General features: G+C 44.7%; 1 protein-coding gene and 2 non-coding genes across 3 annotated transcripts in view; all 3 read left to right on the top strand.

Annotated features, from left to right (window-relative positions):
• The window catches only part of LOC134910694 (calpain-2 catalytic subunit-like), a 65,939-nt gene that overhangs the window by 30,059 nt on the left and 19,928 nt on the right, over positions 1-15,952 (top strand). Inside the window, exons 8-14 of the mRNA XM_063919017.1 lie at positions 1,212-1,286; positions 5,284-5,444; positions 7,845-8,014; positions 8,670-8,681; positions 8,949-9,160; positions 9,393-9,429; positions 15,618-15,683. Coding sequence (XP_063775087.1) covers positions 1,212-1,286; positions 5,284-5,444; positions 7,845-8,014; positions 8,670-8,681; positions 8,949-9,160; positions 9,393-9,429; positions 15,618-15,683 — 733 coding nt within the window. The remainder of the gene's footprint in view (positions 1-1,211; positions 1,287-5,283; positions 5,445-7,844; positions 8,015-8,669; positions 8,682-8,948; positions 9,161-9,392; positions 9,430-15,617; positions 15,684-15,952) is intronic.
• Positions 11,505-11,615, top strand: LOC134913567 (U5 spliceosomal RNA). Its single transcript, XR_010177292.1, has one exon. It is a non-coding gene; the product is annotated as a U5 spliceosomal RNA (small nuclear RNA).
• Positions 13,304-13,417, top strand: LOC134913385 (U5 spliceosomal RNA). The gene has a single exon (XR_010177152.1). It is a non-coding gene; the product is annotated as a U5 spliceosomal RNA (small nuclear RNA).

The raw sequence follows: 15,952 nt of genomic DNA, 5'->3' as shown, positions 1-15,952 counted from the left end.
CATGATATGTCTCCTGTCTCTTCTATCCACCTCATGTTACTTCTCCTGCCTCTTCTATCCACCTCATGTTACGTCTCCTGCCTCTTCTATCCACCTCATGTTACGTCTCCTGCCTCTTCTATCCGGCTCACGTTATGTCTCCTGCCTCTTCTATCTACCTCATGATATGTCTCCTGTCTCTTCTATCCACCTCATGTTACTTCTCCTGCCTCTTCTATCCACCTCATGTTACGTCTCCTGCCTCTTCTATCCACCTCATGTTACTTCTCCTGTCTCTTCTATCCACCTCATGTTACGTCTCCTGCCTCTTCTATCCACCTCATGTTACTTCTCCTGTCTCTTCTATCCACCTCATGTTACGTCTCCTGTCTCTTCTATCCACCTCATGTTACTTCTCCTGTCTCTTCTATCCACCTCATGTTACGTCTCCTGTCTCTTCTATCCACCTCATGTTACTTCTCCTGCCTCCTCTATCCACCTCATGTTACGTCTCCTGCCTCTTCTATCCACCTCATGTTACTTCTCCTGCCTCTTCTATCCACCTCATGTTACGTCTCCTGCCTCTTCTATCCACCTCATGTTACTTCTCCTGTCTCTTCTATCCACCTCATGTTACTTCTCCTGTCTCTTCTATCCACCTCATGTTACGTCTCCTGCCTCTTCTATCCACCTCATGTTACTTCTCCTGTCTCTTCTATCCACCTCATGTTACGTCTCCTGTCTCTTCTATCCACCTCATGTTACTTCTCCTGTCTCTTCTATCCACCTCATGTTACGTCTCCTGTCTCTTCTATCCACCTCATGTTACTTCTCCTGCCTCCTCTATCCACCTCATGTTACGTCTCCTGCCTCTTCTATCCACCTCATGTTACTTCTCCTGCCTCTTCTATCCACCTCATGTTACGTCTCCTGCCTCTTCTATCCACCTCATGTTACTTCTCCTGTCTCTTCTATCCACCTCATGTTACTTCTCCTGTCTCTTCTATCCACCTCATGTTACGTCTCCTGCCTCTTCTATCCACCTCCTTTTACTTCTCCTGTCTCTTCTATCCACCTCATGTTACTTCTCCTGTCTCTTCTGTCCAGCTCACGTTACTTCTCCTGTCTCTTCTGTCCGGCTCACGTTACTTCTCCTGTCTCTTCTGTCCGGCTCACGTTACTTTTCCTGTCTCTTCTATGCAGCTCACGTTGCTTCTGTCTCTTTTGTCCAGCTCAAGTGAATGGAATGCTGTGGATCCCAGCGAGAGGGAACGACTGATCAAGAGGTGTGACGATGGAGAGTTTTGGTAAGGAAAATCACGTGGAGTTACACGTTTCTGTTATTGCAGCTGGTCTCAATGTAAAGGGAACGGCAATGTATATAAAGTCGCCCCCTAAGGTCAAGTTGGTGAAAAATAAGCAGAAACGGCAGAAGAAATAACATTTTTGTGATCAATTATATATTTTGTGTTAATACATTTACGTTTTTATGTAACAAATTATTACCAATTTTTCTTGTTCTGCTCCCTTTATATACCTCCTGTATATATCTGTCTCCAAATATGCCCCATAAATGACCTTATTGGAGTGTTCACAGTGCGAGTTCTAACACCCTCCCTGCCAACAAGTACAGTGCCAATATGAAATGCACCACGTAGGGCCAGGACCTGGGCACCAATCACTTTGCCAGCGCTGTATGTGCCCTATCTGCAAGGCAAAGTCTATATATCACACCTCTCATAGGCAGGGGTGCAAGTAGAAATATTTTCTTAGTGGTACTGAGTGTCGAAAAATGGGCGTGGGCATGTGTTGTGAGGGGGCGTAGCCACATGCTGCTAGTGGGAGTGGCTACATGATACTAGCGGCGTGGCCACACGACACAGCCCATTTTTTTTTTTAAATCTGGAGGCAAGGCTAAAAATATATAGTAATGCCTCCAGTATATTAGAAATATATAGTGATACCTCCAGTATAATAGAAATATATAGTACTACCTCCAGTATAATAGAAATATATAGTAATACCTCCAGTATAATAGAAATATATAGTAATGCCTCCAGTATAATAGAAATATATAGTAATGCCTCCAGTATAATAGAAATATATAGTAATGCCTCCAGTATATTAGAAATATATAGTGATGCCTCCAGTATATTAGAAATACATAGTGATACCTCCAGTATAATAGAAATATATAGTGATGCCTCCAGTATAATAGAAATATATAGTAATGCCTCCAGTATATTAGAAATACATAGCGATACCTCCAGTATAATAGAAATATATAGTAATGCCTCCAGTATAATAGAAATATATAGTAATGCCTCCAGTATATTAGAAATACATAGTGATACCTCCAGTATAATAGAAATATATAGTAATGCCTCCAGTATAATAGAAATATATAGTGATACTTCCAGTATAATATAAATATATAGTAATGCCTCCAGTATAATAGAAATATATAGTAATGCCCCATTTAATAACAATATACAGTCATGCCTCCATTATAACAGGAAAATACAGCCACTGTCGCACTCCCAGTAACCCTGACAAAGTGGGAGGAGCCGTCATGCTGCAAAGCACCATGGTCTTGTTGCTTTGTGGCACATTATAATTGTGGTAATGGCAAAGTGTGTGGCAGCGTACCCGCTGCCAAATTCTTAAGGGTACTCCGTACCCGCATACTTGCACCGCTGCTCATAGGAAACATTTCTTTGTTTTCTGTTTACATAATTTTTCTGTTTTCCAGTGAAATCCACAATGAGTAAAATAATGAAATGAACAAATGTTTCCGTCTGGTAATTGGTTTCTGTGAGGCCGGACAGACCCCTAATTTAATACAGAACATGGAACTTGTAAATCAAGTTAGGCGCAGTCTGTGCAGCGTCCATTTGTGCTGATTAATAGTGCAAAGACGTAAGGGTTTATTTATTACATGTACAACTTCAAGTGTGTATATTGTACATGTACACACACACACACACACACAAAGTTGCCTTTATTATACGGAAAACCGCATTGTGTTTTTCTGTTTTCTTTCACACACACGTTATTTCCATGATACATAAAGGAAGAGAATGAGGCACCAGGGATGAGTCACGTAACCTCACCCACAGACAGCAGGAAATTCTTACCCTGGTCACATTGGCAGGACAGTGAGTTAGGGCTCCCCCTGCTGGTAGAAATCTGATAATGCAAGATCGGATTTCCAGCTGTCACAGGATCTCCAGTTTCTACATTAGAGGCTCAGATTGTGCGCTGCGGCCTGGAGTGGAAACCGCACCTCCTATGCAAATAAATGAACACCACATGTTGTGCAGTGAGTAATCTGGGTGTAACCCGTACGCTGGCAGTGGCAGGATATAGTACAATACACTGAAATACCCAGCTTAGATTTGGTCATTTAGGTTTCAGAGTTATAAAAGTTCTCCCCGACCCTTATTTTTATTTCTTCCAAAACTAAATTCTGCAGATTGTTGCGGTGATTTTGTGCCGGTGGGTGCAGGGCGCCCGACATCACCACACGCTGTAATACTGCACTTTATATGTAATTCTAGACTCCCCTACTCGTGCCAAAATCACAATTAGCGGGAACCATAATCATAATAATAATACTGTATTACAACGTTCAACAGTGGTTTATTTAGACTCTGCACTGTTTGTCGTCTAAGTGATTAAAATTCATTTTGTTTGTTTATTACGCCACCAAGTTCCCTTATTTAGAAGTCTGGTGGTTTCTCGCTGCTGCGATTGTTAATTATAGGCGAAATGTCATTGCATTTTCCAGAACTGCTGGTAAAGGAGAGCCCTCCTCAGTATATCATTCTGAGATATATCATGGGAAATATTACAGAACTTTACAATTTTTCTGAAATAAAATGTCATATAGTTCTTTATATAATCATTGTTTGTTTCCTTCTGATACCCTCTCACCTCAGTAGAGTACAGTCTGTGAAACAGGACAATATGGCTGACGCATGGAGCCCTGTCAGCCATTTTGTGTTTATGAGAATGCATGAATTGTTTCATTAGGCACCAGTAACACCATGAGGGCCAAGGACGGATTTAGGCCTCAGGGTGACCCAAAGCACAACAGAAATGGCCACCACTCACCTCCCAATTTTATCATTTTCATTAATTATAAGCCCTCATTTGGCAATTGCAAAATTAATATAATATAAAAATAAGCCTTGACATTTTATTTTATTTGTAATTATGTGTACATATTTACTAAATAAGACATCTTACAGAGGCAGTCTGAGTATGTCCTACCCCTCCACACCATACTTACCGACAATCTGGCTGCCCCCTCTGGGAGGAGGCAGCCAGGTCGGAGCAGCAGGGGTGTGGAGATGCGGCTTGATGACGCTTAGGGGTGGGGTTGGGGGAGTGGCTGCACGATCACGTCATCGTGGCCCCGCCCCTGTCTAGCAATGCCGTTAATATTGGCATTGCAAGGCAGGGGGCGGGGCCAGGATGACGCGAATCGCGTCATCTGACTCCCGGACCGCGCACTTTGAACTGCGCCGCCGGGGGTTATGTAGGTGATGCGGGTGGGTTGCGGGTGGTGGGCACTCGTCCGGGAGACTTGCCTTTTCTTCCGGGGGGCCGGGAGTGCCACCCGATTTTCGGGAGCCTCCCGGCCATTCCGGGAGAGTAGGCAAGTATGCTCCACACTCTTCTTAAGATGGGGTACGGACCAGTGGGGAAGTTGCCCATGACAACCAATCAGCTTTGAAGGAAGCCTTTATCAAGTACATTTTATAAAATGTAAGAGAGGTGCTGATTGGTTGCCATGGGCAACTTCACCACTGGTGTGTTTCTCCACTGTTTCAGGAATAGACCCCTTAGTAGTTTCAGACTGAAAATGAGAAGAGGCGCCCCTAGATACATGCCTGATGGTAAATTCACCACTGATGGGGCGTGTTGTGCTACAGTGATATCACTGGTTTACAGTGACCCAGGAATATATGTTAAGTCCACAAAATGGCTGCCACATAAAGCCTGTGTAATGTCGGCGGTTCCCAATGGGTCCATAGGCCGTACACCCGAATGTCTTGTTCTGTGTGTGAATTACAGATGTGCTTATAAAAAGTAAAGTAATACGTGAAGAGAAATAATATCGTCCATGGCCTGTTATATCTTTATAGCGACGACTTGCCTGGTAAATGTACCCAGGCCCTGTACCTACACGTGATATCTGTACACGCATTATCTGTACACGTAATGTCTATACACGCAATGTTGGTGATGTATGTAGCTGCTGTCACAGCTGTGTTTCTGGTTTTATGTCTCTCTCAGGATGGCCTATAATGATTTCCTCAGACATTACTCGAGGCTGGAGATCTGTAACCTCACCCCAGACACCCTAGAGTCCGACAAATACAAGAAGTGGAGTATGGTCAAGATGGACGGAATGTGGAGAAGAGGTTCTACGGCCGGGGGATGCCGGAATTTTCCAGGTGACGCCCAGGGAGACTGTTGTATTGTGTCCTATAGGGGTGTCCTGGCTTATAACACTCCTGTATGTAATATTGGTATTTTATGGTGTTCGGTGGAATAGGGAAATAAAATGTTATCACACCAGGGTGAGGATAGGACGGGTTCAGAGGCAGTCCATGCTAGAAGTAACCTTTGATGGAGTGGAAAATGTTCCTACACAGAATTACATGCAGGAACGGTGGTTTCTTAAGGTATGAATGTGTGCAGCTAATCGGTGACCGGCCAAAGTGGTCTAAATAAGGTTCCAGATTATAGAAGTTGATATGTCCATGTTCTGCAAGGATTAGGTATTATTACAGTGCTAGCAGTCATATAATTTATCAAGTCCGATCCAGGCGGCGTGAGAATTCCTGTCCTCGTCAGGTCTGGTCATTGCTGTTGGATTTTTTTAGTTTAAATATGTATAGCAATAATATGTATAAATATAGTACTAAAATACTAATATGTATAAATATATTTGGGAGGGGCGTGTCCTAGCTCACATCTGCATTGCAGTGTGCTGGCCATCATGTGTGGGCTACATGCAGCGGAAGCCAGTATTTACCCTGCATGCAGACATAACATGTATTTGCCCCCTTGTGTTGCAGCAGGATTTGTCCCAGATACAAAGCTACTGCTTATTTATCTCCCACCGCAGAATTGGCCCCAGTGGTTGTTTTGGCGCATTTCATGTCACACATGAGGTTGCACAGTAACAAGGTGGCAGCGCGCCCTATGCTGCTCCCTACATCTGTGACCTCACAAGGTCATGTCTAGGGGTCTGGGCCGTTGGTGCCGGGAAGAAGAGCTTAGCCTCGAGCGTCCTCAGCATCCCCCTCCCGGGTGACTCTGCAGTAGCGCTACTGGCTCCAGGGCGCCATTCCATTGCAAGACACATGCAGGTGCCATGGGGCAGCGATGGTGCCACCTCCGGTGCCCTGTGTGACCGCACCGCACGCACACCCCTAGTTCCGGCTTTGGATGACAGTACTATGTGGAAGACCTGTATTGCTGACGCCTAGTAGTACACATTTGTTATACAATTACAGAGTGGCTTGGAAGGACATAGTAAGGATTAAGGAATTATTTCTGTAACAACAAAACCCAGTTTCTGCTCACAGTGGTCAGAAAAGGGTGTTCCGGGTGTGTTCCGGGCAAAGGTGTAATAAAAACGCTAACATGAGACTACATGGAGGCGCTCGGCAAACTTCATGGGTGCCCATTGACCGTTCCCATGAAATTTTATTGGAAACGTAACGAGGATCTGCAGATACACAGACCACGAATTAACCAGAGCCTGCTCCAGGCAGAGCGCCTCTGTACCTGCTCATCGCGTCCTCTATGCACTCAGAGTTTTCCTTGGGTGATGTGAATGGAGCGTGGACCGCTTACATTCTCCACCTGTGTGTGTGCAGCCTGAGACTCCATGCATGTGACCCACACGTCTCTTACTCGCTGTTTTACACGGCTGACGCATGCTACAGTCCTTTCGCTCATCCGCGGCGCCAAGCAATAACTGCACCGTACACCTGGGTGACTATATACAGTAGTCATATTGCACATTGTCACCGCCCAGTACTTACATTACACATTTTACAGGAAATGTACAAATACAGTACAGAACAGGAATGGGGAAACAAAAGCGGGAGATGAAGACTCTATTGCTGGATCCGTGCACGTCTGTGATACGGCCGGTTCCCCTCGGAAACTTGATTTCCACTTATGTTTTCCACAATTTTGTTTATCTCTGATATAGGATGTTCAGTGTGGCTGGGCCAACATGTAGCCAATCAGATTGTAAGATAGTTACCTGGGTTGACTCTAGCCAATCATAAGTTTGGATTGTTCACACTGCTGGATCAACTGGTAGCTAATCGGATCATTGGAATGTTTACAGGGATGGATCAACATGTAGCCAATCAGATTTTAAGATAGTTGACTGGATTGACTCCACCTCTAGCCAATCAGATGATTGCCTACAGGTTGATCCAGCAGTGTGAACAATCCAATCAGATCAATAGATTGGTTAAAGGTTGGTCTTGTCTGGCTAACAATCTATTGATCTGATTGGATTGTTCACACTGCTGGATCAACCTGTAGGCAATCATCTGATTGGCTAGAGGTGGAGTCAATCCAGTCAACTATCTTAAAATCTGATTGGCTACATGTTGATCCATCCCTGTAAACATTCCAATGATCTGATTGGCTACTTGTTGATCCAGCCCTGTGAACATTCTATAGATCTGATTGGTTAAAGGTGGGTCCTGTCTGGCTAACAATCGGATCATTTGGTTTTTCTCAGCACTAGACTGACCCGTGGTCCAGGAGAACATTGCGCAGCGCGTCTGTCTATATAACACAGCTGCCATTTCTGTCTGCAGATACGTTCTGGATGAACCCGCAGTACATGATAAAACTGGATGAGGCTGATGATGATCCGGATGACGGGGAGGAAGGCTGCACCTTCATTGTGGGTCTGATACAGAAGAACCGCAGGAAGGCGAGGAAGATGGGAGAGGACATGCACACCATTGGATTCGCAATCTACGAGGTGAGTCCATCCCAACGGATCGGATCCACGCAGATGTACAGGGGCTGATCTAGAGCTGGGAGCAAACCCGGCTACTGGGTGCACAATCTGCTCCAGGAAATCATCAGCGGTGGGAGGATGTAAAATGCGTTCAGTATCCGCCCTGCGTACAGCGCGCCGTGGTCATTTGCTCTAAGTCAGCCCCGCGGTGTTTTAAAGTGGATGGTTCCCGAGCTTTAATACCAAGTACGATGTCTAAGGGTTCTAAGACTTTCTTCTATATGTACAGATATAACCGGACCAAAATAGATTGACATATATGCAAATAAATAATGCAAAAAGGACAAATGGAAAATGTAGAGGTCCTTATATAACCGTTGTGGCCTCATTTATAATTGATAGATATGATTGAGTCACGCGGTAAGTGGCTGTAGTCGCGGGCAGCTGCGGAAGCCGAATTTACTGCCTTATGCTAAAGCTAGATTCTGTACGGCTATGGCGAGGGTCCGGGCTTCCCTCCCCCATACGCATGACTCAGAATCTCGCAGTACTCTAGCGCCCATTTCACGCAAAACGTATATAATATCTAGGGCCACTATGTATGTATAGGGCCAGTATGTATGTATATATTGCTACGTACATTATGTTAGTGTTAACTTTTTATTTCTGTTTCCAGGTCCCGCCGCAGGTACGTTACTTGTGTTTCCGTTACTGCCTTACTAAAGGTTTTTATACTTACCCTATAACCAGGTAAGTGCATGACACACATTGGGAAAGAATAGAAAAATGTTTCAATGACTGTGGTGATAAACTTATACAGAGGGAAACATCTCCTTTATAGGTAAATTAACCCTATTTCTTATTAATTTAGTTGATTTATTAAGCTATAAATCCATTGAAATACGTTGACATACGGATAAATCCCTCTCACTGCGCCATTCTGTGTCCTTCCCAGATGCAGGGCCAGACCAACGTCCACCTGGGCTTAAACTTCTTTCTGAGGAACAAGGCCAAAGACCGATCGGACACCTTCATAAACCTGCGCGAAGTTCTCAACCGATTCCGCCTGCCCCCCGGAGAGTACATCATCGTCCCTTCCACCTTTGAGCCCAACAAAGTGGGCGACTTCTGCGTCCGTGTCTTCTCCGAGAAGAATGCAGAGTCTCAGTGAGTGTAACAGGGAGATCTCGTGACCCATCCTGGCTGAATTGCTCCACTGCTTATTTAAAGAGTCAATTTTGAGGGGGGGGTGGGAGTGGGGCTTGTCATCTTTGAGGTTGGTGGCACGCTAAGTCCCGGCGGTATTGGTGGCCGCTATTTAACAATGGCTGGCTGGAGCGCCCGCGTAGTGCTTCCATTCTTACCGTAGCGACTGACTTATTGTTCTTTATGGTTTCAGAGTTGTCGATGATGAGATTGAGGCCAACATTGATGAGGTAATCTGTACATTATATACATACTTGACGTGAAACCTTAAGATGCAATTCTTACCCTTACATTGAGTTATGTCCGTATACGCCATAGCATCCCGCGGCCTGAAGTCTGTGACCGTACAGCTGGGGAAATGGGCCAAAAAAGTTCTGATGACCTTTTTTTAATTTTTTTGCATTTTATTTGATTTTGCTCAGGCCCTTACATAATGTGCGGATCCGTCGGTTTATACATAGAAAACTGCAGTATTGTTATTTATTTTCAGTAGTGTGAAAACGATCTCCTAAAATGTTTTCCTTCATAATCTTATTTCATGTTTTATTTCTTTATCATCCACTAGGGGTCACTGGAGTACTCTTGGGATATGGACGGGCGTAGCCGAACAAAGGCACTGAATATTTAAATTTAGGACTCTCCCCCCCCTCCATATCCCCGAGTACCTCAGTGTACTCTCTGTGTTTTTTCGGTGCTCACAGCACGAACATTGGCTTGTGGTATAACCACACTTGGATTTTTATTTTTAATTTTTATTTTTACACTTAGCACATCCCTTCCCAGTTTCTGGAAAAACATGGGTCCGGGATAGTGCCGCTGCACGGGCAGCGAATGGCGTGTCGGTCCTCACAAAGAGCACCCTCACAGCCACAGGCGCTAAGCGCATGGCGTGTCGGTCCTCACAAAGAGCACCCTCACAGCCACAGGCGCTAAGCGCATGGCGTGTCGGTCCTCACAAAGAGCACCCTCACAGCCACAGGCAGACACTGTATCCTACTGCAACTGGACGGAGCTTACAGAAAGAAGCCCCGTCACAGCCAGGATGAAAGCCCCGTCACAATCTGGACGGAGCTTACAGAGTGCGGCACTACAAGGTATGGTGGGGGGTCAGGGCGGTCAGCTCACGCTGCCGCCCTGCTGTGTGGGGAAAGCCTTTATTGTTACCACCGCTTTGCCCGCCGCTTACAGCGCGCTCATTAGCAGGATACCCCGCTGAACGAAGAGAGCGGCCGCACGTCACTCACAGACGCCGGCCGCTCTCCCAGCCACTGTACCAGAACTCTGCCACTGGAGAAACGTATCCGAGCGGCCGCACGTCATTCAAAGACGCCGGCCGCTCTCCCAGCCACTGTACGCGAGCGCCGCCCAAGCAGCCACTCTGCGTACCCGTGTCTAAAGCTCCGAGCGGCCGTACGTCACTAAAGACGCCGGCCGCTCTTCCAGCGCTGCACCCGGCCACTGCTGTATGAGGCGCCGCCCGTTCTTCCGGAGGGCTCCCCGGCGCAATATAGCAGCGCTCCCCGGGTTTCCCTAGGCTCCCTGCACTCGCTTCCGGCCGCTGCACAGGGAGAAGCTAAAAGCTACATCACAAGCAGCGCGGCTGCAGGGGGGTGACGGTGAGTAAAGCCCATAGCAGCAGCAAAGGCTGCATGGGTTAAGAGACTGCTCAGTTTTAAATAAGAGACTGCTCAGTTTTAAACAAGTTATTGACCCATAGCAGCAGCAAAGGCTGCTTGGGAATAAGATATATTGGAAATAATACATCACTGCAGGCAGTGTTGAGTAAAGCCCATAGCAGCAGAAGGCTGCATGGGTTAAGAGACTGCTTAGTGTTTAAACAGTTAATGGAAATAACTGGAAGGCTAGCTAAAGCATAAGGCTGCAAGATAATGTATTGTAAACTGCACGGATTTTACTGTATAATAGACCTGTAACTGTAGAATAGGCTATTAAGCCTATATTTAATGTATAATAGGCTATTAAGCCTATATTAACACTGCAGCAGGTAACCTGTCCTGTGATTTTCAGTGGAAGCATGGCATGACGGTCATTTTAATCATTGCTGTTCTTACAGGTTATAATTCCAGAACATTCCGCCCATACACCTATACTCCACAAGGAGGCGCAGGGGTGTTAGTGGGAAGTTTTTGGTTCAGTTTCACATAAGTTAGCCATGTAATCTGTATTTCTACTTAATTCTAGAACATTCCTGCCCTACATCTCTAAGCCACCAGAGGCGCAGGGAAGTTAGTAGGAATTTGGTTCGGGTTTCATATGCCCATGTGAACTGCTTTTCACATAAAGAATACTTTGATTTCTCTTCATATCGAATAAATCTTTCGGTTTTTGCTAAAGATTTCCGAAGAGAGAAACAAGCTTGAGTTTCATATGAATAGGCTGTTCAGCAATAACATATATATATATGACACATAATAACTTCATTAAGCCGTGCAAGTGTCTGTCTGTTGCCTATTGTGGTGTCTGTCTACATAGCGAGTAGGGCTATAGTGCAGACTAAAAATAATTTTAAAAATCCTATGTTAACATTGGCAATTCAAATTAAAAGAGCGGTAACATCGGAGTCTCGGAATGTCTCCGCCAGCTCTAACAAAAGACAGTCTTTCCAAAGGGCCAATTTCCCTTTGGGTACCAGAGTGTTTATTTCACTGGTCTTATAATTTAATGCACGATTCTATGTCAAATTTCACACCGATAACTACGAGTGAGAAGGGTACATTAGTCCAGCACTCAGATAGTGCGGGGGGCTTTTTAACAACCATACATAATCGTTTCCAAAAGGACGCGATCCGCCATTGGTAGATGATTTTCTGTCAAACATTATAAAAACCCAGGATACATTTGGGTCACTAGAATCTATGTATGAAACAATGACGATCACTGGTAAAAGAAGCTGCAGAGTATATCTGTAAAGCTTCTGCTAACGCCGGTTATTTTCATTGTCGCTAGTTAAGCGCGACAAGGCCAGAGCTTGTTTGCTCATAAATTTGATATACTTGTAACGGTATTTTATCCCTTTATGATATTCAGCCATTACCGCATACAGTATACTTGTAACGGCGTTTTATCCCTTTATAAGAAACAGTCACGCCTTGTAACGACAGGACGTTACAGTCAGCAAGCCAGTGGTTTGATGACCTCTTTTACAATTGTGGAAGCGCGTCTTTACATGTTACATTTGCGAGGTTTCAGGACTTCAACTCATACATGTCTCAGCTATTTACAGCTTAAAGTACAAAACTGCCTCTGTCGAACGGTTTGGCAGGTTGTCATTTAGTCTTTGCTGGTTTATAAACCAGGCAGTAGTACGCCAACAGAGTCAGAGTTACTTATTCCCTTCTGTTTGAGCAAAACCAAACAGCTCCGTCGCAATATCAATCAGCAAGTCATTTACTACAGTTAGAAAATGGATTTTCTGCGGTTAGTATTTGCTTATTGGAGCCACAAAATTTGCATAATTGCATTTGATCTTCACAATGCGTATTTACCCAGTCCGGTTTGTTCATCACAGGTTCTAGCGTTTGCAAATCGCCACAACCATTAACCATTTCATGTCTACCGTTGCTTATCGCTTTGGGTATTTACTATTTACCAAAGTGATGTTGGGATGATAGCTCATCTCACATAAGAACTCTGTCTCAACAAAGTTCCTCTAACTTGCGCTACTAAGGTATACTGCGGTAGCAGATCAAGTTCGAAAACAATCGCATCTAATTCCGTCTAAACGATGTCAATTCCTAGGTAAGATTATAAATACGGTAAATCAAAGACTTTTACCTACTACACCAGCAAGAACAAATGTACATCTAGTAATTAGCACAAAACACGCACACTAGCGGTACATTGGTGTATTCACCTATTAAGAATAAAGATGTGTTTTCAATTTAGTTCGCCACCCTTCACTCGCGTTTCCCACAGAGGGACAAGGGTGCATATACTCTGGACGACAGTCGCAGAGGGTCAGGATTTGTAGTTAAAATCAGCGACAAAGGTTCTAAAACACGACAGATTGCGGTCGATAAATGTCCTAGAACTCTGTGCATTTTACAATGCAATACATGATTCGCTTTCAGTCTGACCAGGGATATACTCTGGTTTCTCTTCAGAACGAATAAATCTTTCGCCTTTTACTAAAGATTTCCGTGGAGAGGAACAACCGTGAGTTTCATGTAAATTTTTGATGCCTGCCTCACGCTGGCCTTAAGCAGTCAAACAAGGCAACGGCAGTTGCATACACAACAACCAGTGAGAACCAAGAAGCCGCATGGCAATGCGGCATGAGAACCAAGAAGCCGCATGGCAATGCGGCATGTGACTCAAATCCTCAATGGCTCAGAACACCATTATGTGAAAATGTCAAGAGATCATTCCGTGAGTGGACATCTGTTAGACAGAGGATCTCACCCGTCAGGATTTGGATCCTGAAAACTGGACATTAAATCCAGAGGTGTGTCATATGTGAGTCCACAGAAGGGGGTTACCCTCAAGTATACATGATGGCATCTCGCCACAATTAGAAAAGCTCAGTATGTGTACAAAACAGATCACAAGGGCAGTGGCGGTGGAGTCTCTCACATTCATGTGGTCATTCAGCATCGTGTATCTGGCTCCACCATTTTCCGCTGCTCTCTCCGTTGCCAAAACGGATCATAAGACAGTTTGTCACAGTCATACTGGTGGTATCTCATGGGTTTCGGAGAAGTTTGCTTCTCGAATTTTCAAGGAATACTTGCACACGATCTTGGCCCGCTCATAATACGTCCAACCTGTTACATCAGGGAACGTTAGTTTACCCATAGTTACCTATGTACCTATTATCTATGTACCGCAGCTGCGGTTGACGGGATGAGGGTTCAGACCGCCCTCTTAAGAAATAGAGCATTACAGTATCGGTTATACCAACCATGTTACGAAATAGTAAGCCGCTTAAGGCAGCTCATTATTACAAAATTTCGTGTGCTTACATAGGTTGTAAACCTCGGAAGTTTCCAACATCATCCTTCAAGTTACCCGTATTCTGTTAAACGGGGTGGGATGGAAAACTGAGTTGATCTGCACTAAGAGTGCAGGTATCTGTGTGGTAAACTTATTTTCAAAGACGTTTGCCTCTATTTGCGTCTGTACACATCTTTCTACAAGGTGTCATCAAAGTTCAGACTCTATTTATCCCACCTACAGCGCCAGGCGACTTGAAGTTGGGTTCAGATTTCTTACAGTTTTCATATTTTGAACCTTTTCAACAAATGGGAATTAAGTTTCTCACTTTGGAAAACATTTTTCTTCTAGCCTTGGCTTCGGCAAGGGTTTTGTTTTCATATTTGGGTGCCTTGTATTCCAAGCCACCGTATTTGAGTTTTCTCATGACAAAGCAGATCTTCGGACGAATCACGCTTTCGTATTCTTCACATCAATATACCAATAGGGGTTCCTGTGTGGACAGCACATTCTAGAATTCTGAATGTGGTACACGCATTACGCGTTTATATATGTCCCGAACGTCAACAGTACGTGATATGAATCCGTTGTTTGTTCTCTATGATACTGCCAACTGGGGTTAGCCAGTTTCTCAGCAGACATTATCCAGTTGGGTAATAATAATGACTACAAGTCAGGCTTACTTTAAGGCTAAGTTACAATCGCCTACGTCAGTAATAGCTCATCCCACAGGTTCTGTGGGAATGTCAGACCCAGTGGGTCGTGGAGCGTCTAAAACGCGGCTATATAGCCTTCATGTGCACCACGTTTGTGCACGTTTACACGTTATAAATGGTGGCGCCATCAGCATCTAGCTTTGGGCTGCCTACTGTTACAAGTATCAAACAGCTCTCCCACCCACGAGGGAAGCTTTGGTACGTCCCAAGAGTACTCCAGTGACCCCTAGTGGATGATAAAGAAAATAGGATTTTGGTACTTACCAGGTAAATCCTTTTCTTTGAATCCATAGGGGGCACTGGACGCCCACCCAGAGCAGTTTTACCTGGGTTGTTTTAAGCTCAAGGGAGCTTAGGGTAACAAGTTTTACTTGATTGATATTAAGCTCAGAGGAGCTTATGGTAACACATTTTCACCGATTGGTTCAAATTATAAAGTTCTATCGGTTATGGTGTCAACTGTTTAGTTGACAGTAAGGTTATGGGTCAACATTGTTGTTGTCCGTTATGTTATAGGTATTCTCCATTGTCAACCTCTCTATATCGTTCCTGTTCGCTCAGTAAAAAACACTGAGAGAGTACACTGAGGTACTCGGGGATATGGAGGGGGGGGAGAGTCCTAAATTTAAATATTCAGTGCCTTTGTTCGGCTACGCCCGTCCATATCCCAAGAGTACTCCAGTGCCCCCTATGGATTCAAAGAAAAGGATTTACCTGGTAAGTACCAAAATCCTATTTTTTCCTCCTAGCCTGATCTGAATGAAGACCATATTGATCCGAATTTCAGGCGGCTGTTCCTGCAGCTGGCGGGTGAGGTGAGTGTATGCGGCGGTTTCGCTCATTACGGATTTCCGCCCACTTCTTAGTAATTACGGTGTGAATGTGTTTTATATCTCCTACTCGCCAGACTCTGTGTGCACTCCAGGCCTTACCCCGTAACTCACCCGCTCATCTAGGCGTGTCTGTCCTTTTATTAATTCAGTTATAAATTCCATCATACATATATGTTCCATGTGGGCAGAGCCTGTTTCCCGGGTGCGGACATACGGGTGGACGGAACGCACTAGTGCAATAGTTATGTCTT

Source organism: Pseudophryne corroboree, chromosome 4 (genome assembly GCF_028390025.1).
Source record: "Pseudophryne corroboree isolate aPseCor3 chromosome 4, aPseCor3.hap2, whole genome shotgun sequence".
Classification (NCBI taxonomy): Eukaryota; Metazoa; Chordata; class Amphibia; order Anura; family Myobatrachidae; genus Pseudophryne; species Pseudophryne corroboree.
This window is presented reverse-complemented; position numbering and strand designations above follow the sequence as displayed.